The following is a 24578-nucleotide window of genomic DNA, read 5'->3' on the forward strand; positions in this document are numbered from 1 at the left end:
TTTAAATTTATACCATTTTTCATCTGAATCGGATGATATCTCATTTTTGACCAATCAATAGCTCCATTATTGTTTTCATAGTAACAGATTTGGAAACAACATACAAGTATATTTTTTTTAGACTAACACCAGCCTAGTTGGAATAAAGCTTCTCTAAGGAATTATGAGCCTTTGTGCAAAAACATTTGTGCACTGACCACGTTACCATGGCAACCAAATACTTTTTACACAAATAAATGCATCCACATCTATCATATAGTCCATATCATTCGTATGTTGTTTCATTGAAACGGTTAACAAGATAAGAAGAAGTTGTCGTAACTTTTCCTACAGACAGAAAGTGATTTCAGTATATTCAACTAGGCTATTAGATTTGCAGGTTATGATTAGGTCTTCTGTGAAATAAATCGGCCATTGATTGTTAACTTTCTGCAATAGGTTTAGTGAAAGGTCACCGCTTTGCATTACTTCCTAGACAGCTTTGTGGCCTGGAAAAATCCTTGAATGTGCGATTTAGGCGTTTCATACATACACGAGGGCTGTGCGCCTCGTATTGAAGGATTTTAATTTTGCCGGATCTCTTGAATTATTTTTCAACACAATCCCCTTCAGAATCTATACACTTTTACCAGCAGTGTTTAAGGGCCTCAATGCCACTTTTATTAATTGGTGATGGAATTTTTGATCCATCAAATATTGCAAAAGTTTCTTGTGTATGAGAAACTTCATTGAACAAGAAATGAGAGCCTAAAATGGACTCGTATTTGGTCTGACCATACCTGTATGCACCAAGCTTCTTAACTGGTTTTTGTCCATTAGACATATTTAAAATGATTCGGTGGTATAATGCATTCTCTAACTTACTGTGTATTATGATGTTTGACTTTGGGCATTTTGCCTTATTTAGCCAAATTGTATAAACGGTTTTAGATGATAGCTTGTCTAGATTACTCCCATGGTCCAGTATCCGATTGTAACAGTTTAATTAGTCAACCAGAAACATTTTTCTTGTTGGTTATAATTATCTACACCGTTACTGACTGGCATGACATCATCTCACAGTTGTGCACATAATTTGCCGCCACACTCCTGACACTGACACTGTCATCTATAAAGCTGAGCTAGCAGCTTGTTACTTTGCACGAATCGCAGCAAGCATGTCGCTGTTATATGTATGCAATGTGTTGGGTGATGTTGAGATAATACTGTGATAAGGGAGGTAAGCCAATCGGCAATTCCGGATAATGTTGCATCCGCATCAGCATCCTTTGTTTATTATTATGTAATGATCCGGGTCACGGATATGCTTGATAAGAAAAATAAACGACATGGCATCCTACAACACTTGTTCTACTGTGTATAACCATAACACCCCCCAAATTATACGACATGGTGGAGAATCCGGGGTCGATCTTCAGATAAGTACCTCTTCGCTTGCTTTATGACCATTATGAACTTTTGAGAACTACCATTTTGTCCTACTTTGGAGAACATTGAACTGTTTGTGTCGAGCAAAAATCGTACCATGATACCCATGTGCTTTTCGGCGGGAAAAAAAATGCCGAGATATCACAGATACGTGATCTACCGGTGAACAGAACTTTGATGAACTTTCGTCATTCTCAACACATACTTCTTTGGATTGGACATACGTGTACTATAGTATTATCTTATTTGTTCAATGGAGATACTTCATGCTGATCATTATATCGTTTTGAACTGTCGCCTTTTATATCGACTTCTACCATGTGCTTTCCAGCGGGAAAAAGTCGCGGTCAACGAATGTGCCATGTGATTTTAAAACTTTGATGAACATTTACTTATTTCAAATTCACGTCATTGACATATATCTTCGTATTGATTTGCCATGATCATAATGAATCTATGGATGAAAAAATGGAGCTAGTTGTAGAAATACCACATTTTGCTGTCGGCAATGTCGTCCAATCAATCGGATCTGGCATCGACCATTTTATATTCTGATGGTGAACTGTCTCAAGACATTTCAAGTAATTTATCAACCTATGATGATCTCGACGCTTCATTAGAGGATCAGATTTTCCCAGCATCGTTCATAAATGACAACTATTTTACTGAAGAACCTTCACACAATTTGTTAGCTATAAACATTCCCAGGAAGTCGAAAGATTTTGACTCCATGTTGGATATGGATATCTCAAAGTGTCGAAAATTTTCGGGTTTGTCCCATGAAAATGCATCAAAATTTTTACATGAGTTCGAGTCTTTCGCTACATTATATTCCCTTCAGGGAGATTATTCTGCAGACTCTTTAGACAAACGAGTAGCAGCATTCCATTTATTATTGCAAGGACCCGCAAGGACATGGTTTACCTCTTTACAGTTAATGGATAAAACTTGGTTAGAAGTACGAGAAAGGTTCACATGCGAGTACCTGCAGTTGTCCGCTACCAGTCCGGCTCTCCTTTTAGAGAACCAAAATTTCATGAACATGAGTTTATCAGTGCATGAACCGCTGGAAGATTTCTACGCCAGATTGATGGAAAGAGGCCAAAGGATAGGAAAATCTGATCTTGAGATTTTGTCTAAATTTATGTCGGCATTGCCGGCAGACCTACAGCGATTTGTTGGCGCCAGTCAACCTAAAGACAGTCGTGCAGCTTTAACAGCGGCCCAGATGGGGTCACTGTATGATTGTCGTAATGCGCCTGCACTTGCCGTTTCTCACATTCAGCCACAACCTTCCCAGAACACCACTGATTTCAACTGTATGGTTGAGAAGCTCTCTGACCTTGTTGATGCTTTAACTACAAATTCTAGGGGGCGATCACCAACCAAAGAACAAGATACCGGAACACGTCACCGCTCGCGCGCTCCTGATACACGTTCGCGTCTCGATGAAGGTCAAGTAAGCTCATGTTATAGATGTGGTGGCAGAGGCCACAAGCAATATAACTGTCAATGGAACGGTAATGGTGTTCCTTCACCAGAGACACTGTGTCAGCTCTGCAGCATGTATGGACATACAGCGATTACATGTTATCAGTTAAACTATCCAATCCCGGCGAGGAACACCAACCAACGGCACAACTCCCCGGGATGTCCAACATTTCAGGTGCCGCCACCTTTCCCATATTAGATTCAGAGACAGATCCAATGTCCAACAGTTCTGTAACTTCAGACTCTGACTCTTTACCATTATGTAACAAAAATGAATCAGGAGACACAAATTTCATGTACATGCCTGTAAGGTTTGAATCTACACAGGTAGCTGCTCTCCTAGATAGTGGTAGTCAGATCAATGTTATGTCATCTGAATTATTTAGTTCACTACCAGACAAATGTAAATCTCAACTAGATTTTGAACCTTGTACAAAGATTATTTTGCCTAATAAGCAGTCAGTACATATTGAGAGTAGGGCTACATTGATTATGAAATCTCCACAAGGGAAACACTGTATTGATGTTTATGTTATCAAGGAGAGTTCACAACCTTTGTTGTTAGGTAGTAATTATCTTGCAGAACACAAGCTTGTTTTAGATTTTGACAATTTTTCATATTTTTCCAAGAAAAATAACATTGTGTGTTCTCGAAGGTGTGTTATAGCCCCTAACAGTGAGTGTCGCTTATGGGCAACAGTTTCAAAAACTATGCATGGTGTACAGGGTTTATGTAAAGGTAATATGAAAATGGCAAAATGTGGATTGTTGTTAGCCAGAAGTGTTGTAAATGTTAACCAAAAGGGCAATGTACCAATTCAGATTTTAAATCCTACCAACAAACATATTACCATTGCTCGAGGGAAAGTTCTGGGTCAATTTCATGTTTTAAACTTGAATAGTGATGAAGTTTTGACAAATCACAATCCTTCTGTACAGAATGTTGCTCGTACTAAGGTTGGTCAATCTATGCCATGTATGACTGACGTAGAGTCAGACAGTGTTCATTTTTCTATGTTAGACAAACCTTTGAAAATGAAACCTAATGTTGTAGATACAAAATGTTGTCAGAATTTTGAGAATGTTGCCAAATGTTGCCAAAATGTTTCAGATGTTGTTGATTGTTTGAATGATACCTCCAATGATCATTTACTTGATACTAATGTTGTACATACCAAATGTTGTCAGAATTTTGAGAATGTTGCCAAATGTTGCCAAAATGTTCCAGATGTTGTCACTTTCTTGAACAATACTTCCACTGGTCCTTTACTTGATACTAATGCTGCTCCAACCAAATGTTTTCAGAATTTGGGTAATGTTGCAACATGTTCAGAAAATATTTTTGATAATTTTGATGTCAAATGTTGTCAGATTGATACCAAAGGATGTGACCACAAGAGACAATGTTGTTCTGTTCATGCATGCCCTGCCTCAGACAGAAATATTCTAAAATGTAACCATATTTGCCACGATAACTCGTCAAGCTCAGATAACTCCAGTATACATCATGATTTTATTTCAAATCAGAGTCACCATGTAAACCATTTGAGTTTTGATTCAAAAGGGAGTAACTCTGTTGATAGTAGGTTTGAATCTTATTTTGACATTTCATCTCGGTTGACGGAGCAGGAAAGGCTAAGGTTGTTAGAACTGTTAACTAAACATAAAGATGTATTTGTTACTAATGAAAGCCCAGCATTAGGATTTACCAATTTAGTCCAACACAAAATTATGTTGAAACCAAACCCAGAGCCTAAAGTTCAGAAACCCTATAGACTATCTCCTGATAAACGCGAGGCACTGCGCCATCAACTGGATGAACTTTTGTCACAAGGAATTATTACACCTGTATCAGAAAAGGCAGATTTGCCTATCACCAGCCCTATTGTATTGGTGTCAAAACGGTGTAAAGATCCGTCAAAGTTGAATGGTACGTCGCGTGAAAAAAACCTTGCTCAATATCGCTTTTGTTGTGATTTCCGTCACTTGAATTCTCAAACTCAACATTTTCACTATACCATTCCCAACCTACAGGAGCTGACAGAGTCCTTCAGTGACAGGGTACCAAATTTTATTACTTCGATAGACTTGAACTTCACTTAGACATTATGTCTTATTGAGTTGAGTTTTATTTCTGGCATTGTTTCTCCAAGACGGCCCCTGTAGCTCTGATAAGTTGAATCTCAGATGTACAAGTCTGATTTTTTACCAACCTGACGATTGGCTGAAAATTAAATATGTATAGATGTCGATGTATCGCAGCATAACAAATATTAACACACCTTCCATAAGCATTATTCTTCAAGGGTGGTAATGGGGACTGTCTGCATGAAAATTAAAGGTAGTACATAACTGGTGATATAGTTAAATATACAATAACAATGTTATGCCTTATAAATGCCTCTTTAAAAAGTAAATATATTGTAGAATTAGTAAAACGATACAGTTTTATGTGGATGGTAATTTCTTTCAGAGATTACAGACCCCAGTACGAGAAGCTAAGACGTGAAAAGGAAGAAAAAGATCTTGAAGAGCAGGAAGAACAGATGTCTAGACTTCGCATGGACATGGGCAAAGACAAACCTGGTAAAACCTAACGGACATTTCTGTATACCTTATGGTTGATAACATAATCAAATGTCATGCTAGGGATGGGTTGTCTCCTTATCAAATTTCAGATTAAAATCAAATGCCGGTTTAATTTATCTCTGCCTAAACGGTTGGACCAAGGTTGTTCATTTATGAAATAAGGACGGACCTGATGATAATTTATTGTTTTCAGACAAGCTTTGGCAAAGATTTTCAAGGCCTGCATTGATATCTGCAGGTCCTTCAAGATATATTTCTGAAATACATGTATTACATTTCAAAACTGACGAACCGGTTTGTCTGCATAAACGAACAGGCCCAAGAAGAAATATGCCCTGTGCTTGCAGTCAAATTTTAAAATTGCTAGCTCAGACTCCTTTTTATTTTAGATAATAGAATTTTTGGTCACGCTTTCCATATCAATATCCTATATATATTGACTCTCTGTCTCAATGCACTTTACCCCACTTGGTGGGGGGTGCATCCGTTTACTCTTCTACTCAATAACAATAGACATGATGGTGAATTGCTATATGTAAAAACATTTCGTCTTTGTTCAGTGCTGAAGAAACAGACAGATGGTATGGCAATCACCCCAGGCTTGGTGGAGGATGACAGTGATGAGGACGCACATGACCCAGACATGGTGGATGGTAAGGGCAGATAACTCTATTGATATTTCAACGAAAAAGAAGAAAACAGTTTTAAAGGTCAAATGTAGAGATTGTCATTGTAAAGGTTTGAGGTTGGTAGAAGGTAGAGGTTGTCATGGTAAAGGTTTGAGGAAAATAAAATGTAAAGGTTGTCATGGTAAAGGTTTGAGGAAGGTAGAGGTTGTCATGGTAAAGGTTTGAGGAAGGTAGAATGAAAAGGTTGTCATAGTAAAGGTTTGAGGAAAGTAAAATGTAAAGGTTGTTATGGTAAAGGTTTGAGGAAGGTAGAATGTAGAGGTTGTCATGGTAAAGGTTTGAGGAAGGTAGAATGTAGAGGTTGTCACGGTAAAGGTTTGTGGAAAATAAAATGTAAAGGTTGTCCTGGTAAAGGTTTGAGGTAGGTAGAATGTAGAGGTTGTCATGGTAAAGGTTTGAGGAAAATAAAATGTAAAGGTTGTCATGGTAAAGGTTTGAGGAAGGTAGAGGTTGTCATGTTAAAGGTTTGAGGAAGGTAGAATGTAGAGGTTGTCATGGTAAAGGTTTGAGGAAAATAAAATGTAAAGGTTGTCATGGTAAAGGTTTGAGGTAGGTAGAATGTAGAGGTTGTCATGGTAAAGGTGTGAGGTAGGTAGAATGTAGAGGTTGTCATGGTAAAGGTTTGAGGAAGGTAGAATGTAGAGGTTGTCATGGTAAAGGTTTGAGGAAGGTAGAGGTTGTCATGTTAAAGGTTTGAGGAAGGTAGAATGTAGAGGTTGCCATGGTAAAGGTTTGAGGAAAATAAAATGTAAAGGTTGTCATGGTAAAGGTTTGAGGTAGGTAGAATGTAGAGGTTGTCATGGTAAAGGTTTGAGGTAGGTAGAATGTAGAGGTTGTCATGGTAAAGGTTTGAGGAAAATAAAATGTAAAGGTTTCCATGGTGAAGGTTTAAGGAAGATAGAATGTAGAGGTTGTCATGGTAAAGGTTTGAGGAAGGTAGAGGTTGTCATGGTAAAGGTTTGAGGGAGGTAGAGGTTGTCATTGTAAAGGTTTGAGGTAGGTAGAATGTATTTTTTTCAATCTTCAATGATGGAAAACTCTTTTGATTAATTAACTGGCAATTAATTGCCCCTTTTCCTCAAAGTATGGATGAAAGAACTGTTCATTTGCATCTCTATTGTTCTGCAGTATTTACTTACCTAATCAATAAACAAAAGCACTAAATCTTAATAATGAAATCATATTTGAATGAATTAAAGTAGTACTGTACACACATGCTTGATCTTTTGCAGAGGAGGAACAGAGGGAACTGGAATCTTTCAGGAATTTTATTAAAAGTCAAAAAAGTCGCCAACAACAAAAACAAGACTCGGGAGTCGTGGACAAAACATGACAAAAGACTTTTTTTTTTACCAAATCTGTTGTTTGTTTTGTCACATAGCTGTGCTATTAAAATTTGTCATTGTTAATGGTGTTTTTTTTTAGTTTTGTTTATAGAGACAAATAGACTTGGCATCTCGTCTGTTTTGCATCTTCTAAATACATACATCATATGCCGGTAAATACACATACATTTATTATTATTGTATAACACAAGTGTTGCGAAGTTGTGCCAGGTCTCTTTCTTTGGTTTGGTTTGTTTTTGTTTAATGTCCTATTAACAGCCAGGGTCATTTAAGGACTTGCCAGGTTTTGGAGGTGGAAGTGTCACAGTCCCAACCATATTTTGCTATATACATATCCATTATATTCCAGGAAGTGGATATTTTCTATGTTGCTTGTACAATTATAATACGGTAGAATTTCTATTTATTTTATTGTGTAATTTATATTTAGTTTTGGTAATTATTTGTTATTTGCTATAAATACGGATTCTCCGGACCCGGGTTCATAGCGAGTAAATTAGTGTGAGAGAGATATTCGCACGGGTAAACGGGCGAACCGGTTGTGTGACCTTGGAAGGTATACATGGGTTAAACAAGCGCAAAATACAGTTTGCGGTAAGTTATATTATATTTCTTATACACCAATGTGTTGGTTTTTAAACCCCGAAATCTGTTGCGTTTATATCCGAAGTATAACATGTTATTTTCTAATCGTAATGCGTACCGATGAGTACAGTTCATAGGTCTGTGAATGTAATGTTTATGAGGCTAATATTTAAAGTAACTGAGCTATGATTTTTGATGTAGAAGTATAATATGTGTTTAGAATTGTTGCATTTGCGGTAATTCATAACTTATTTGGTAGAATTAGCAAGTCTTACGAGTATTAAACGTGTATGTGTTTAGTTATCGTATTAGCTCTTATATAATATGTATAACTATATATATAGCGGGTATATCGCTAGTTTACTTTCTTTATATCAGTCTTTTATAAGAGTACAATTGAATAAGTGTCAAATAATATGTCGTTTACATAAATAAGTGCATGTTGATAGAACTATGATGTAGATAAATACTATATCATTATGGTATTTGCATAGTGTAGTAAAACCTTTAGTTAGACATGCATATATATGTCGTTACAGTTTTAACCTATGATGGTGTGAGGGCAGATGTCGATTGAGACTGATATGGTATCCAGTAACCATAGTTTCCAGTCCTATGTGGGCAATACAAACACCATTATCACCAACTGATTGCAGTCCTGTGTGGGTAGCTGTTGGTGAGATGTTAAGTTGACAACTATTGGTGAGCTATCCTGTGTGGGCAGCTATATGCATCGTAAGAAGTCCTGTGTGGGCAGATTTTTATGTTATGTCCTTTGTGGGCAACCATATCTCCATATTTCCATATGTCCTGTGTGGGCGGAAGTAACTTTATACAGACCTTTGTGGTCAACCATATTTCCATATGTCCTGTGTGGACGGATATAACTTTATACAGACCTTTGTGGTCAACCATATTTCCATATGTCCTGTGTGGACGGATATAACTGTATACCGACCTTTGTGGTCAACCATATTTCCATATGTCCTGTGTGGGCGGATATAACTGTATACAGACCTTTGTGGACAACTCTATTCCCATGTGTCCTGTGTGGGCATATATCTACATTTATGTGGCAACGTTGAGCAGATACATAAACTTGTCTTGACAATCTTTGTCTGGAGTGTAACAACTTTCTATGTGGACACTATACGTCAGATACTATACGTCAGCCGTCATTGGAAGTATTTGTGGATTGCTGCTTCAGAGTGTATGTATGTGTATGTTAGTTGTGAGAAAGTTGTATATATTGCTATTATTGCATATGTGACTGTTAAATATGTACATTATTGTAATAAACTCATGTATATAGTGTATATTGGGTATTTGTGCCATTCTTTGCATCAACGCTGCTAGTCGTGCTCGTCCAGGTTACAGAAGAAAGCCGGAGTACCTGGAGAAAAACCACCGGCCTACGGTCAGTACCTGGCAACTGCCCCACGTAGGTTTCGAACTCGCAACCCAGAGGTGGAGGGCTAGTGTTAAAGAAAAAATCTAACTAGAACTGTAAGCCAATGGCTAACTACTAGTCATACCCCAACCACACTTTATTTTAAAAAAAAACTTGTGTAGGAAAAAATTACCAATTTTATTTGACTTTCTTGAAAGCACTTTAAATTTATACCATTTTTCATCTGAATCGGATGATATCTCATTTTTGACCAATCAATAGCTCCATTATTGTTTTCATAGTAACAGATTTGGAAACAACATACAAGTATATTTTTTTTAGACTAACACCAGCCTAGTTGGAATAAAGCTTCTCTAAGGAATTATGAGCCTTTGTGAAAAAACATTTGTGCATTGACCACGTTACCATGGCAACCAAATACTTTTTACATAAATAAATGCATCCACATCTATCATATAGTCCATATCATTCGTATGTTGTTTCATTGAAACGGTTAACAAGATAAGAAGAAGTTGTCATAACTTTTCCTACAGACAGAAAGTGATTTCAGTATATTCAACTAGGCTATTAGATTTGCAGGTTATGATTAGGTCTTCTGTGAAATAAATCGGCCATTGATTGTTAACTTTCTGCAATAGGTTTAGTGAAAGGTCACCGCTTTGCATTACTTCCTAGACAGCTTTGTGGCCTGGAAAAATCCTTGAATGTGCGATTTAGGCGTTTCATACATACACGAGGTCTGTGCGCCTCGTATTGAAGGATTTTAATTTTGCCGGATCTCTTGAATTATTTTTCAACACAATCCCCTTCAGAATCTATACACTTTTACCAGCAGTGTTTAAGGGCCTCAATGCCACTTTTATTAATTGGTGATGGAATTTTTGATCCATCAAATATTGCAAAAGTTTCTTGTGTATGAGAAACTTCATTGAACAAGAAATGAGAGCCTAAAATGGACTCGTATTTGGTCTGACCATACCTGTATGCACCAAGCTTCTTAACTGGTTTTTGTCCATTAGACATATTTAAAATGATTCGGTAGTATAATGCATTCTCTAACTTACTGTGTATTATGATGTTTGACTTTGGGCATTTTGCCTTATTTAGCCAAATTGTATAAACGGTTTTAGATGATAGCTTGTCTAGATTACTCCCATGGTCCAGTATCCGATTGTAACAGTTTAATTAGTCAACCAAAAACATTTTTCTTGTTGGTTATAATTATCTACACCGTTACTGACTGGCATGACATCATCTCACATTCCTGACACTGTCATCTATATAGGTAAGCTAGTAGCTTGTTATTTTGCACGAATTGCAGCAAGCATGCCGCTGCCTTGGCGAACTCGCTGTCTTCGATACCACAGAGACTTTGTACAAATTTCCAACTAACGGTCCGTATATATATATTTGTCATACTGCAAAAGCTAGTGTTGTTCTGACTCTTCACGGGTAATATAAAGTCACGCAGAGGTAATATTAGGTCACGCACATAGGAAATACAATACATGTTTAAGTTGCAGATAAATAGCGATAACTTCCACATGCGATATAAATGCGACCATCACGTTACCATGGTAATTAATATATAGACCGCGGGTTGAAAATTCGTGTGATATTTTGTTTTCACTTACCCTAGATAGTGATATCCACAATCTTACCGGTGTGAGATTTTATCTCACCATAGGGCCGAAACAACCTACAAAGTATACGTATTATACGTGCTCTTTGCACATTCTTAGCAATTGTATGACGTCGCGGGAACTTCCAATCATGTCAGGTCAGTATTGTCTTGAACTGAAGCAACGGCAATATTAGATATATATCAAAAGAGATAAGAGAAAATAATAATTCACCCCCTTTGGAGTGCGAAAGGGGAAGCTCAACCATTGGAGCAAGATACTTGGGCAGCCAAACTCTCAGAAAGTCTCGTGTTTGGCAACTTAAGAATCATCTTCCTCTCGCTAAGATCTCCATGTCTCATCTCTAAGGTGGTGAAATATTCTCATCTGATTACACCAGTGACTCAAATGTAAGTTTTGTAATAACATAGAATGTTGCTCTCCTTGATACCAAGACGCTAGTGTGATCCTCAATCCCTCTCATTTTTTCACCTGACAATCACATCTCTATGCAATCTGGTATTTACTAGCGAATAAGGAAGACGACAAAGAGTTCCCACTGCACTCGCCACAATTCCATCATGTCGTCTTTTCCTCAACGATTTACTATCCCTTTCTCTGTAGTCATGTACCGGCTTTTTTTTTTTTATTTCTTCTTCTTCTTCTTCTTTTTGCTATGTATTGGTGTTCATTGTATTTTCCTCCTGTTCATTAGTACAAATAGCAATATAAATAGCCCGAGCTTTCTACTAAAACTGTTTGAATCTACTGCAGGTCATCATCGTGAGTTTTAATCAGCCTTTTCCAGCCATCGTAATATAACGTATATTGGCACGTTCTTGCTAAAATCAGGAATTGGACTGCACCATTTCACATTATCGGAGAAATTAGCATTGATAAACATAATAAAGTACTGTTTAACATGGTCATTCTGTATAACAACAACCTTTTCACTGTTTATATAAGGGGTTGCGAAAATAGATATAATCTATTTCAAGTTGAAATGTTAGACTATAATCCGGTTATATGATATGCTAGCTAAACTCACTCAATAGCTTGAAACCACGAAGAAAATGCCCACGAATATTACTTGTTATACAGTAGCCAATATAGCTTGTGTGTCTTTTACCATTTAGATATAAATTTACACAAAAAATAAGTTATTAAATGTTTTCATTTTATTGCATGCATGTATACTTCGTATATCAACCTGCCATGTATTAGATTGAACGTTATACTTAATATTATATTAAACACAGCAAGGTCACACGGGTGTGAACTCTTAAAACTCATTTATATATGAAACTTAGGCTGAAATATTTTCCCTTTGGAGAAGAGAGATACATGTATAAATGGATTCTTAAACACATAATACAGCTTTATATACCTATCTCTGACTTCATATCAACATATATTATCAAATTAAACATACAATGTTGCATTACGACAATTATAAGTATGAATTATTTTGTATTGACGAATACGATTTGTCAAACTTTTCCACAACAAAACAAACCCGCGTGTTAATAAAAAGACAATGTTTGAGTACTTATAGATATATACAATGTACGTTATAGACAATTGTAAGGATTGATGCATGGCGAAACAAGAGAAAAATAATGTACATAAATTTTCTAAAAAGAACATCATTCTTCCTGAAAAGGGGGAAGAAAATACATCATATATGTTATAGAACATGTTCCAATCAGACTTCAAACTAATTTGCATATCAGTTGGAGAAGTAGTAAATATATTAAATCAAGCAATTTCACAAAATATGATATTTCAACACTAAAATATACATTGTATTTTGTGGATCGAGATATCCAAACAACAATGTATCTGTATTCAACATATGGCTGTAATAACACTGGAACGCTCTTTAAAAAAAAAGTTGGATTAATACGCAAAACCCCCGGGCATCCTTAATTTCCAGCATCTTTGATACTCCAGAGGAAGCGTTAACTTTAGGTTTCTGCTCCCCATGAAATGTTTCATGGCAAAATCAAAGTATTGGTCACTATACCATATCAAGTAAAAAAGCTAGTTTTAGACTTTGATGTGCAAATCTCGGGATCGCCAGCCATACTGACCGGCTTTGAACTTAGTTGTCGCTCACTTGTGATCATAAAAAATAAATGCATCAACTCAGCGATTGGTTAGGTTAATCAAATAGCTAATCATTTGTATTCCTTCAATTTTGCCATGACACAGTCCAAGGGTGTTGAGAACGAATGTGAACGTAACTCAAGGAGTAACGTTGTGGACGACTTAATATCAGCAATACAGTGTATATATATATTTAGTATAGCTGTATAATATCATTACACATCTTCTTAATGCATTTAAAACTAGAGATACATCATGTATATATACTTAGTGAAGGAGTTGCTTAAACCTTGTTTTTCACATTGTGCTATGCTATTTCCCCATTGCTGGTTCGTTATTTTCTTCCGTTTTTTGCTTCAAAAAGATTATTACGGCGATTGCGGAGTCTTGTTTCCGATTGACGGTATATTTTCAAAGCTCAGATACGAAGAGCTCGATACTATTGGCGGCAATTTCCCTTCGGCAATTTTTTCCTCCATGTATGACGTCACTTCCTGTATTGCCATAGAATCGCCGTCTCTCTTTTCAGTGGCTGTATTTGTATGTTTTCCCGGTGGATGAGGAGTTCTTGGAGACGATATCCCGTGGTTTACCTGTCTATTGACAGTTGGGAAATTTGAACGCTTATCTTCCATATTGCCATCCTTTTGCGCAAACGAGACCATTCTATGCTTGTTTTCATCAAATGTATCAACCCCTTCCGAACTGTCCGTCACTATGGAGATCGGTTTTAATGGACTACTCTCACGCGACCATTTTTCCTTTTTTGTGTACAACGTGGACTTTTCATTGTTGGTTATTTGATCTACTGTTTTTACATCAAAAGATACTACGTCACCTTTTAATTCTAATGACGCCTGCGCAGAAAGTTGTCCTTTGGAAAATGCGTCACCTGTAGCTAGAGGGATATCCTCAATGGGACGAAGAGAAGTAGGTTTTTGTCGGAGTTCCTCGACAAGTTCAGAAATTTGTGTATCCTTCCAATTTAGCTTCTTTCTGAGATGTTCAGCTTCCACTCTGAAGGTGGCTATCATATTTCGAATCAGACGCAGATCTGTTGTTTGTGTCACTGTGCTTGACAAACTCCCGTTAGTGTGAATTCCTGTTCCAACTTCTCGCAAACTCTCGTTGAGCTTATCCATTTCCTGACAAATCGCTAGTTTAATTTTGTTCTCTTTTTCAACATGTTTCTTCACTATCTCCGACAGTGGCTCTGTTCGCGACACTGGCTTCTTTAGCAAACTTAAAATGGCGTTCCTTTCACCGCAACTGCGGTCTAGCGTCTCGGCATGTTGGTCAGCTTTGTCCATCAATGTCCTGATATTGTTTTCTAAAGTGGTTAACATTGCACCAGCGATAACGTTTTCCTGTGGTTCCGTAGCAACGCTGTCATGAAGGAACTCTTGAATCAGACCGTTCAACTGGCGAATCTTGTTGTTGACTGCGGTAAATTGTTCTTTAAGTCTTAAAACGGAACTGTTATTTGCTGCATTAAATCGAGACTGTACTCCTAATTCCTGTTTGAATTTTTTCTCGGATTCCTCTACCTCTTTCATCTGTACCTTCATTTCCAGTCGGTTTTGTCTGAGTTCGTCTTTGGCTAAAGCTAAATCGTCAGCTGCCTTGCTCAGCTGCAGAAGAAACAGTATCTTTATTTTTCTAAACCAAATAAAGCAGAATTGTACGTTACAAACTTTTAAAACTAAAATAATATGGGATTTCAAAAATAACGATATACCACTTGCGCTTTATATATATACAAAGTACATATTTCAAAGAATATGCCATAAATTACTGAACTATCAGTTTCGTTTTATGCTGATTGAAATGAACCGTGACAGACCTGTCGTTTACACTTCTCCAGTTTCGTCCTTAGGTCCCTCTCGTGCTCAAATTCTAATTTACGTGACTCCAGAATCTCACTTCTTTCCAATGCAGAATTAGCCCATGCATTCACAAGCATCTTTTCTTTCAGCTGCAAACAAGACATACAAATACATGTACCATATTTATTACGCTCACTGTTTCCACTCGCCTGATAATGGTTGCCTTTCCGTTATTATTGTTTTTTTTCTATTCTAGCAAACAGAAAGGATCCAGTGCACAAAGTAATGAAAGTGTAATGAGACGATGATTCAAGTCAATGGATTTTCTATCATGAAGAATGAACGATCGAAAAAAGAACTGATTGAATGAATGTCAATCAGCAAAAGAATATTAAGAGCAAGATTGATTAAAAACATAAGAAGTTGATAAGGATGCCGAGGAAGAAGATTTTTAGCATAATCTCGAGATTAAAAGAGTAGTACAACATCACAAACAGCCTGTCTGGCAAAAAACGACACAAGATACAGGGATAAGAAGGTAAGACGGAGCGTTGAAAACAGGACGACATGATAGATGAAACAAATGGATAAAACATTTCAATGAAAAGCTAAACAAGACCCACAGAATCCAATAACGGCTGAAGATATTGAACAAATAGAAGAATAAGAGGAAATTAATAATGGCGACTTGGACAGAGCCCCACTCGATTTGCACTCTTCTCGGAAGAGAAGCTTTCTAAGAAGATCGTATTCCGTTATATGTGAATCGAGTAAACCGGAAGATAATAACCCAAAACAAACAAGTTTTTAAATTTTCTCAAACACTATGACACAAACATGTGCATGTATGTGTCATAAATCCTTCTCTAGTGAAACTCATCACTCGCACACTGAAACATGGTCACCGCCATCTTGGAAGATAAATCTTCCAGCTTCGAGAGGGAAGAAGTAGAAGATCTTCCAGAAGCCGAAGAGCTACAAATCGAGTGACCGGAAGATATATTCTATAAGGAGAAGAGTGCAAATCGAGTAGGCCTCAGTAGATGAAGAGATGGAAGTGTAAAAGACAGAATGGGAAGTCGCCGGGCATAGATAGCGTAACACAAAAGCTATTTATAGCTGACGTATATCAAAGGGCATGTAGATGAACATATAGCATTTATATAGGAAAATAAAGAAAAGCCATAAGACTGGAAGAAGGTATCACCTGTAAAAGTAATAGGATGGGCGATGCAACCAAGTGTAACAACTGGTGACGAATCACATTACTGCTAGTTTTAAGCTCTGTTTTGCAGAGACTTGCGGAAGGTGTAGTCATAAGGCCTGTTTTACGAAAGAGAGGAACAAGTGAAAAATATTTACCCTGGGAAACATCTTTGAAAGAACCGAAGAATGGAGATCTCCATTTTATATTCATTTGTTTGACTACGGATAAGAATTTGATTCCGCACATCCACATTGTTTTGGAATTCCATCAAATTATGCGGGGACTGTAAAAGAGGCTTCATGTGTACTATGATTCAAGATTGTGTAGCATCAGATTGTTTGATAGCCAGACAGAGATGGAACAGGGCTTTATAATGTCAGGATTTTTCTGATAATGATAATGGGCTGGATAACAAAGAATAACTGCAGACAACCCCGCGGCGTTAATAATTGAACCGGAGCTGCAAGGATGGGACAGAAACTAAATACATTTTGTACAACGAAGTGAAAGAACGAATAATCCATCTACTACGTATATCAACAGTGAGAAAGTGGACGATTTTGACAGTTTTGCTTACATGGGAGCATGCAGTTGAACATAAAGAACATAAAGAAGGGGTATAGTAGAAGTAACATAAAAAATTGTAATTCAGAAGGCAAGAGGAGCAGTCCATCGACGAAGAAATAGTCTGGGTCTACACTAAGTAATAGGACAAAAAACTCAAATCATTGATAGATGTGCAACATGGAGGATAACAAAAGCCGAAGTAACTTAACATTTTCAACATTAGTGCCTCATATAGAAACGTCAAATAAGATGGCAAAGTAAAATATGAAGCATGGCACTGAAAATGAAATTTCCAAAACAAGAAGAATCCGTTGTGGAATAAGAAATGATGGACATATATAGGGCAAATGTTGCGGAGAGAAAAGAACATATGTTGTATAGCACTGGAATGGGCACCAGAATGAAGAAAAGCTACAGGAGGACCAAGAACCATACAAAAGGGATAGCAGAAAAAGATAGAAACCAACGAGATTGGCTATATAGCAGGGGTAGGCGGACTGTGTGAAGGCTATATGACTGTGTGAAGGTCTTATGCGACGTCTGGCGTAAAGAAAGAGGTTAGGGTTTAACTAGATGAGACCCTAGGATGCAATTTTCTCTGGAAATGAATATCTGACATACGACTAAAATACATTTCTTCAGTATTTCCAGTCTAATAAATCTATCCATAGATTTTAACGCTGTAGACGTCTACCTCATCAAGATTGCCAATTTTAGAATTGGACAATTAAAAAAAATTAAAAAATAAATAAATAAAGTAAAATGAAGGGAGATAACTAAGTAAGATAATAGTTACCTTGGTTTCCAGGTACTGGAGAAGCTTGGTTTTTATGTCGTCGCTGATTTGGTTGAAGATTGTTGGAAATTTCCCAAAGAAATCTTCAGATCGCAGTAGCTTTGTATCAGTTTCTACGAAAATAAGCACAAAAGAGGAATGTTCAGATTCTAGATATATCTTGTAAAGACAGAGACCTGAATAGAGTAGATAATATATCTCATCAATAAAGAGATCACAATAACAATAAACAATATCTTTAGATGTGTCCGCTCATAAGTGTAAACATGTCAAATGAATGAAGCTGGATATTCCAGACTGAGAAGGGAGAAGTGTAAATGTAAAATGTAAACTTTATTTATCTTACAACATTTGTGAAACAAGAGTACCCGGGGGAAACCCACGTGGTCGGGAAGGCGACCTCAAACCTTTTCACGTCCGATCCAGGAATAGCTTGTAAAAGGCAAAATAAAACAACAACAAAAGGGAAAAAACACATTTTACACTGATTGAAAAATATATAATATACTTCAGCCTATTACCTTCTTCATGTAGATGATCGGCGAGAAAGGCGTGTCCTGTGAGGCTCAGGACATGACGTAACTTCCGGTAAGAATCGCATCCGCGGAGCTTTACAGTTTTCAGAAGACGACGATTCTTATCTTCCCTTGATTTTCCAGCCTGAAATTTTTAACTGTCCTTAAATTTTGTCTTTATCGAGATTTGCACGTCTTTACTTCACAGGGATATGGCATGTGTACAAATATGTATCTAAACTAAAGTTATTATGTACATGTAGCTCTAAGTATGGACTGTTGGTTGGAAATTGAATGTGTGTCAGGTACCTGAGTTTCCTCCAGAATTATTATGTATCTGTAAATATGGACCGCGGGTGGGGATTTTGGGCGAAGTCCCTGTGATTCACTCCAGAAACAGTTTGATTTTTATCCATGGACACCATGACGCCACATCACAATAACACGTCATTGAGAGTAGATGATATTTAATTTTAAAGTTCCCAGAAATATGTATATGTTTTGTCAAATTGAAATATATAGAAACAATTTTTGGGATTCTGTTGCGGCTGATATACAAGATGAAAACCTCAAAAAAGTATTCGTGAACCTAAGATCACAAAAATACTAGGATTGTAGTTTACTGGTTTTAGGCGATACAGTTCCATAAGGTAAAAAAAAAACATTCAAATTGATATTTAATGTTCATTTCTTATTTATTTGATCCTATTGCAACACTTTTGAGCTTGAGAAATAATCACACAGATATCCCGACCAATCAAAAGCGATGTAACAAACAACGACGTCATATTTCATGTCGTTGAATGAGAACATGTACAATGGAAATGCTTGCTTCACACAGAATTTAAAAAAATAGATTCGTGTTCTAGACACGTTTCAAATTTCGGCGTTTCTATTTATCAATATGATTTAAATCTGTAGTGTTGGTGGGTATAATTGGACAGCAATGGGCTTGAGTTCACTAAGTCTGATATCGTCAGCCATTGCCATTTTGTTATGTTTAAACACAACAAACAAGGCGGGCTCATTCGACCAGCGCATGTTAAAAACTCTTCAAATTTATGATTTTATATGATGGGACTGTGTTTTTCTTTCAAGATTTTGAAAACTGTACAGGAATGACAAGCAAGATAATAGTTTTTTTTTTTTTTTTTTTCATTAATATAATATATAATTGTCAATTTAAATTGGCCGTGATATGGTATTTTTATATATTTGCTGATATTAATTTATATTTTGGGTTTTTTTTTAAATCTATTTAATTTGTTAAAAAATCTAGATAAAAACAAATGCGTCAGGGGTTGATTGTTTTAGATAATCAAACTTTTACGGCTTGTTCGATAAAATCTATTTTAATTAATTTGTATGAGAAAAACATTACATAAGGTTTTTTATACAAGAAATTGTGCGCGGAGTTATAAATACGCGTGGTAATCACGTGTCTAACAGGGAGGTATTAGAGAAGTTCGATGGTGACCTTTGATCATGGGTGATTCGTTCATAATAATATTAAACCTTTAATTTATTAACATGATATGTATCTAGGTCCTTCAGGTGCATGGCCGACATACAAAACGCCGATACGACGACTTTAAGGTGATCTTATGTTTGTCCCTATTGCGTGGGGATATCACGTGATGTTAACTTTATGTTTACACAAATATTAAGTATATCGGGAGTGATTGATTGCCTACTTATCCATAAGAACATAAACTTGTAAACACTTAACAGCACGAGGCGTTTATCACATACGATATTGTAAATCACTTTAAAAGTTTTAGATTTCACCCGACCGACGAAGTTTAAAGCACCTTGTAGTTAGCATTGGAATATAGAGGTCCCGGTACATATACTATAGCCTATGATATTTGGACCAGTTCTTTTACTATACCACAGGGACCTGATAACTAACTAAAGTCTCGGTTATTTGGACCGGTCTTTGAACTAGACCACAGGGACCTGATGATATATTGAAGTCTAGGTTAATTCGACCTGTTCTTGTACTATATCACAGGGACTTGATATACGACAGTCTGTTATTTGGACCAGTCCTTGTCCTTTATCACAGGGACCTGATGATATATTACAGTCTGTGCTATTTGGACCAGTTCTTTTACTATACCACAGGGACCTGATTATATGTTTTGTCCGCGTATCGTATATACATGGACATTCATAATCTCATTCAAATTCAATTTGTATACATGTATAAAAGACATTGATTTGTACAGAGGCTTAAGAAATTATAGTCGACCAATCCTATGACTATGATATATTTTCAAGTCCCTGTGGTTTGTTGACAATAGCGGTATTTTGGAAGTTTTAAGACAATGTTTTTGAAACATTGAAGCTAACTATGACAGAATTGTTAACTGAATGTAACTGCAAACAATGGCTAGACGTGTGTTGACGGAAGGTTTCAGGGATGTTTGTATTTACACTCGAGTTTACTATTTACATACATACTCATAGGTACATCGCCAGCCTATGCTTTATGGTATCATCAAGGTATCATGTAAACTTTGAGGATATAAACACGCTACCATCTTCGGCACAATGTGAAAATCGTATTATCTCTTATTAAATGAAAGCAGCAATGGTGCATATATACAACCTTGTGTACATTTCTGCAAATAACATTTTCTTAAAATTTGTTGTGTTTAATAATTATTTCAAAAGTTTGTCTTGTTCTTATTTACATAATACAATGCTTACATGACTGTCATTGGTACAGAGATGAGAGAAAACAATCAAAACCATAAAATAATACACCCTAACCACGCCCATATCACCCATACTCAACCCTAACCACGCCCATATCCCCATACCCACCCCTTAACCACGCCCATATCCCCCAAATACTCATCCCCGCGACAGATGAAATAATCGTTTATTTGCATTTTTATCTGTATTGTTACTAATAGCATTATTATAATTACAAAATATTTGCATGGGAATTATTCTCCTTTATTTTTCGGTCAAGATGTGACCACAATTAAAAAAAAACCTTTCGTAATAGTGAACTAATGCCGATGATCCTCGAATCATCCAAACCCTCTCGATTGGCCAGTCATAACACATATTGCTCATTCTTCATATGATCTTAAGCAGACCAAGTCATACGTGGTCTATGCTTGTCGATATTACAAGTAGTTTCGTTGTCACCAAGGTCCTGCAATAACCTACTTTTTGTTTAGAGAATATGACTGTGGGACAGGTGTATCAGTGAAGCAGAAGACGCTTTCTATTCCGGGGTACCTGATCTTGTTATCCTTTTACCTATCCAGGGGTACCCGTGCAGATGTAATTTGTGTTTGTATTCAGCCCTAGTTTTATCGATTTTGAGTTAGAATTACAGCTTCGTTATGATGACTGTTCCCATTTTTACTTGTATTTTATCAAAACTTCCAAAGTTCAAATGTATTTTTCTTCTGCACCAATTGCTCACCATAGTTTTATTAACAGCTAGCAAACATGCTCTTTTCCTAGTTTGTTAATTACTATAATTCCTTTGTATTATAGCTATCGGTCTTTGATACGGACAGGAAATCATGGATATACGTTGACGATAATCAGATTTATTTATCTTGTAAAATGTGAATCAAAAACCTTTCGTTTTAGCTTGTGTTGTTTTTCCTATAAACGCCTTCTCTAATAAATATATTTTACGACAATCTAAATTCCATTTATTAAGTATTCATGAGTAAAAGAGATAATTAAGAGTGGAGATTGCATACAAAAATGGATGGATGGATGGATGGATGGATGGATGGATGGATGGATGGATGAGACAAACGTAGAAAATAACCTTTGTATTTCTGTGGTGTTCGTCCCCAGAATGTCGTTTTACTTTAATGATTTACATATATATCTGAACGTTAGAATAGGTTATTTAAGAAAATAAAGTCGTAATCACAGATATATAAATATATATATATACATGTAGTAATAATAATTAAAAAAAAAACACAATCCAGAAAATCACAAGCGCTTTCACATGCTTTGAGAGCAGCAAGCTCTTCAGGTGTAATGAGAGGGTTTATTTGTGACGTCATCACTGTGTGCTATATGGTAACGTCATACATGTATATATAATCAATTTGATTTCGGTTAATATGGTGTTATATCAACCACGAAGAAAATCGTCAGACTTTCTCCTCGGTTATCGTTTCCCACGTCATGTTGATATAACACCACATTGATCTCCTTAAAGGTTCATATATGTTATTGATGTACAGAATGTATATAATTTTTTTCATGACTGGAAGAGAGCCATGTTGTCTATTAATGAGGCCATCTGTCTGTTAAAACACGAGACATGTTTGATCAGTCCCTATATGTCAACATAATAATGTATACAGATCACATATATTTACAAATAATATCTCACTCGTTTCATCAAAGGGATCATATCAAACGAGATTTCTGTCTGTCAAAAAAATCAGGTAATTGATATGTTTTCTCTGTTTGAAAAAGTACACCAATCCCTTATTTCCCTTATAATTATAGGTGGTGTAAGTTAAACACAGAAAGCCTTTGAATGGTTTATTTTAAAATTTAGAATACAATTTTTACACGCGTTCCTCAAATAATCTGTTTCGATGTTCTACAACGCCTGATAAACTGCGAATATCATTAGTGGAGTTAAGCGTGTACGTACACTTTGTAGATCGACTTACACGCTCCCTTTACTCTGATATATTTAGATGAACAAATTCTCTTTAAAGATGATTTAAAATTAGCTTCAACCATAAATGTCAGGTAGAATAAGCACCCTAACACGTGGGACATTTGCTGATCGTGTTTACGAAACAGTATTGTTTACTGATAATTCTTCTTTAACACTCAGTAAAGAGAGGGGACATTTCAGCGATTTTTTCTTTAATTTTGCCGTCAGCATATCGTTATGATAATAAATATCGGCCAGTTGTATTCGCTGATTAATGTTACCTTTTCCAGTGTCATTACATCCATTACATAACTACCTGGTTATCAACGCCATAAGGCCTACATAAATATCCTGTTATCAGTGTCATAACACTCATATAAATTCCCTGTTATCAGTGTCATAACAATCATATGACTGCCCTGTTACCAGTGTCATAACAATCACGTGACTGCCCTCTTACCAGTGTCATAACAATCACGTGACTGCCCTGTTACCAGTGTCATAACAATCACGTGACTGCCCTGTTACCAGTGTCATAACAATCTGATATAACTTCCCTGTTACCAGTGTCATAACAATCACGTGACTGCCCTGTTACCAGTGTCATAAACAGCACTTCTTCCATAAATCTCGTATAAAAGGAACAAATAAATCAATCAATCAATTAATATACTTACCCTGATATCGGTCACCATGGTGACAGGAAGGACATTGTATGATTGCAATAAATCGTAAAACTCCGGAGTTAGGACCATGTTCCGGACCAACAATTCTTTGTTTCTGTCAAGGATATCTTTCTCCTTCTCGTCCATTTTTAGTTTCTACCTGGATTCCTCAGCCTCTCAACGCTGAACAGTGTATCCCTACTTTCTCCTCATTTCTGTTAGGATCAGTCAGACTAGATTCGAACACACATTCACGAAATTCCAGCTGAAGAACAATAAATCCCTCCAGTAGAGTATGATATAGATTCTTTTGTCACGAAACAAAACAACTAATGCTCACAAAAAGTTTATAATCAAATACCCTCCTATCCTTCAAATCAAGGTATGATTTTCACTTGTCGAAAATGAAATGGTCAAATTTCATCCTGTATTGCTCCATTTAAATTTCAGTGTAATCCGGCATGAATTGTGTATATACAGTGATTGTCATTTCTCATTCTTCTAATTGTTTCGTTGAAGTTTAAAGTTTCCGGGATTAAAAGTCCAAATAAACCCCTGGCGGACATGGATATCAAATTGCCATTATCAGTAAGAAACGTGTATATGATGTCCACGTATTAAAACTAATGTGTCTTAAGTGGTTATTGAATGTTCATAACTGTTGAACATTCCACAAGGACTCTCAAACCACTGACTACGTAACAGTTATCCGGACGGATCTCGTTGTGGTTTTGTGTTTATAATACCTCCATCAAATAACTCGGGTCACGGATTCCGGACGGTATTTTGTTTGTTTAATGTTTACAATACTCCTAATCATGAACATGACCCTGATCGATGATCACACTTTGTAAGGGGGTGTGATAAAGTAATTGAATTTGACTACGGGAACCTTTCACGACCCCTAATAATGTATTAAGTTAGACCCGACATAACAGACAAATGTTATGTTGAATGTCCTAATGTTTGTAGATTTTAAAGCGATGTAAATACAGAGATATACACAGGGACTTGGTATATGTGATATGCGTTGAAACACGTATGATTAATATCTGGACTGTTT

At 36.5% G+C, this 24578-nt stretch overlaps 2 protein-coding genes across 2 annotated transcripts; one reads left to right on the top strand and one right to left on the bottom strand.

Moving 5' to 3' along the window:
* The first annotated feature begins 4650 nt into the window (after positions 1-4650).
* LOC117332195 (GPN-loop GTPase 1-like) lies at positions 4651-9444 on the top strand. The gene is made up of 4 exons (XM_033891079.1): positions 4651-4849; positions 5347-5505; positions 6069-6161; positions 7430-9444. The coding sequence occupies exons 1-4, from the start codon at positions 4651-4653 to the stop codon at positions 7528-7530; spliced, it is 552 nt and encodes a 183-aa protein (XP_033746970.1). The 3' UTR covers positions 7531-9444.
* A 2877-nt stretch (positions 9445-12321) lies between these two features.
* LOC117333353 lies at positions 12322-24213 on the bottom strand. The gene is made up of 5 exons (XM_033892614.1): positions 23528-24213; positions 18188-18326; positions 17667-17779; positions 15114-15245; positions 12322-14901 (listed from the first exon to the last, which is right to left on the bottom strand). The coding sequence occupies exons 1-5, from the start codon at positions 23660-23662 to the stop codon at positions 13639-13641; spliced, it is 1782 nt and encodes a 593-aa protein (XP_033748505.1). The 5' UTR covers positions 23663-24213; the 3' UTR covers positions 12322-13638.
* Positions 24214-24578: the final 365 nt, after the last annotated feature.

Source organism: Pecten maximus, chromosome 8 (assembly GCF_902652985.1).
Source record: "Pecten maximus chromosome 8, xPecMax1.1, whole genome shotgun sequence".
Taxonomy (NCBI): Eukaryota; Metazoa; Mollusca; class Bivalvia; order Pectinida; family Pectinidae; genus Pecten; species Pecten maximus.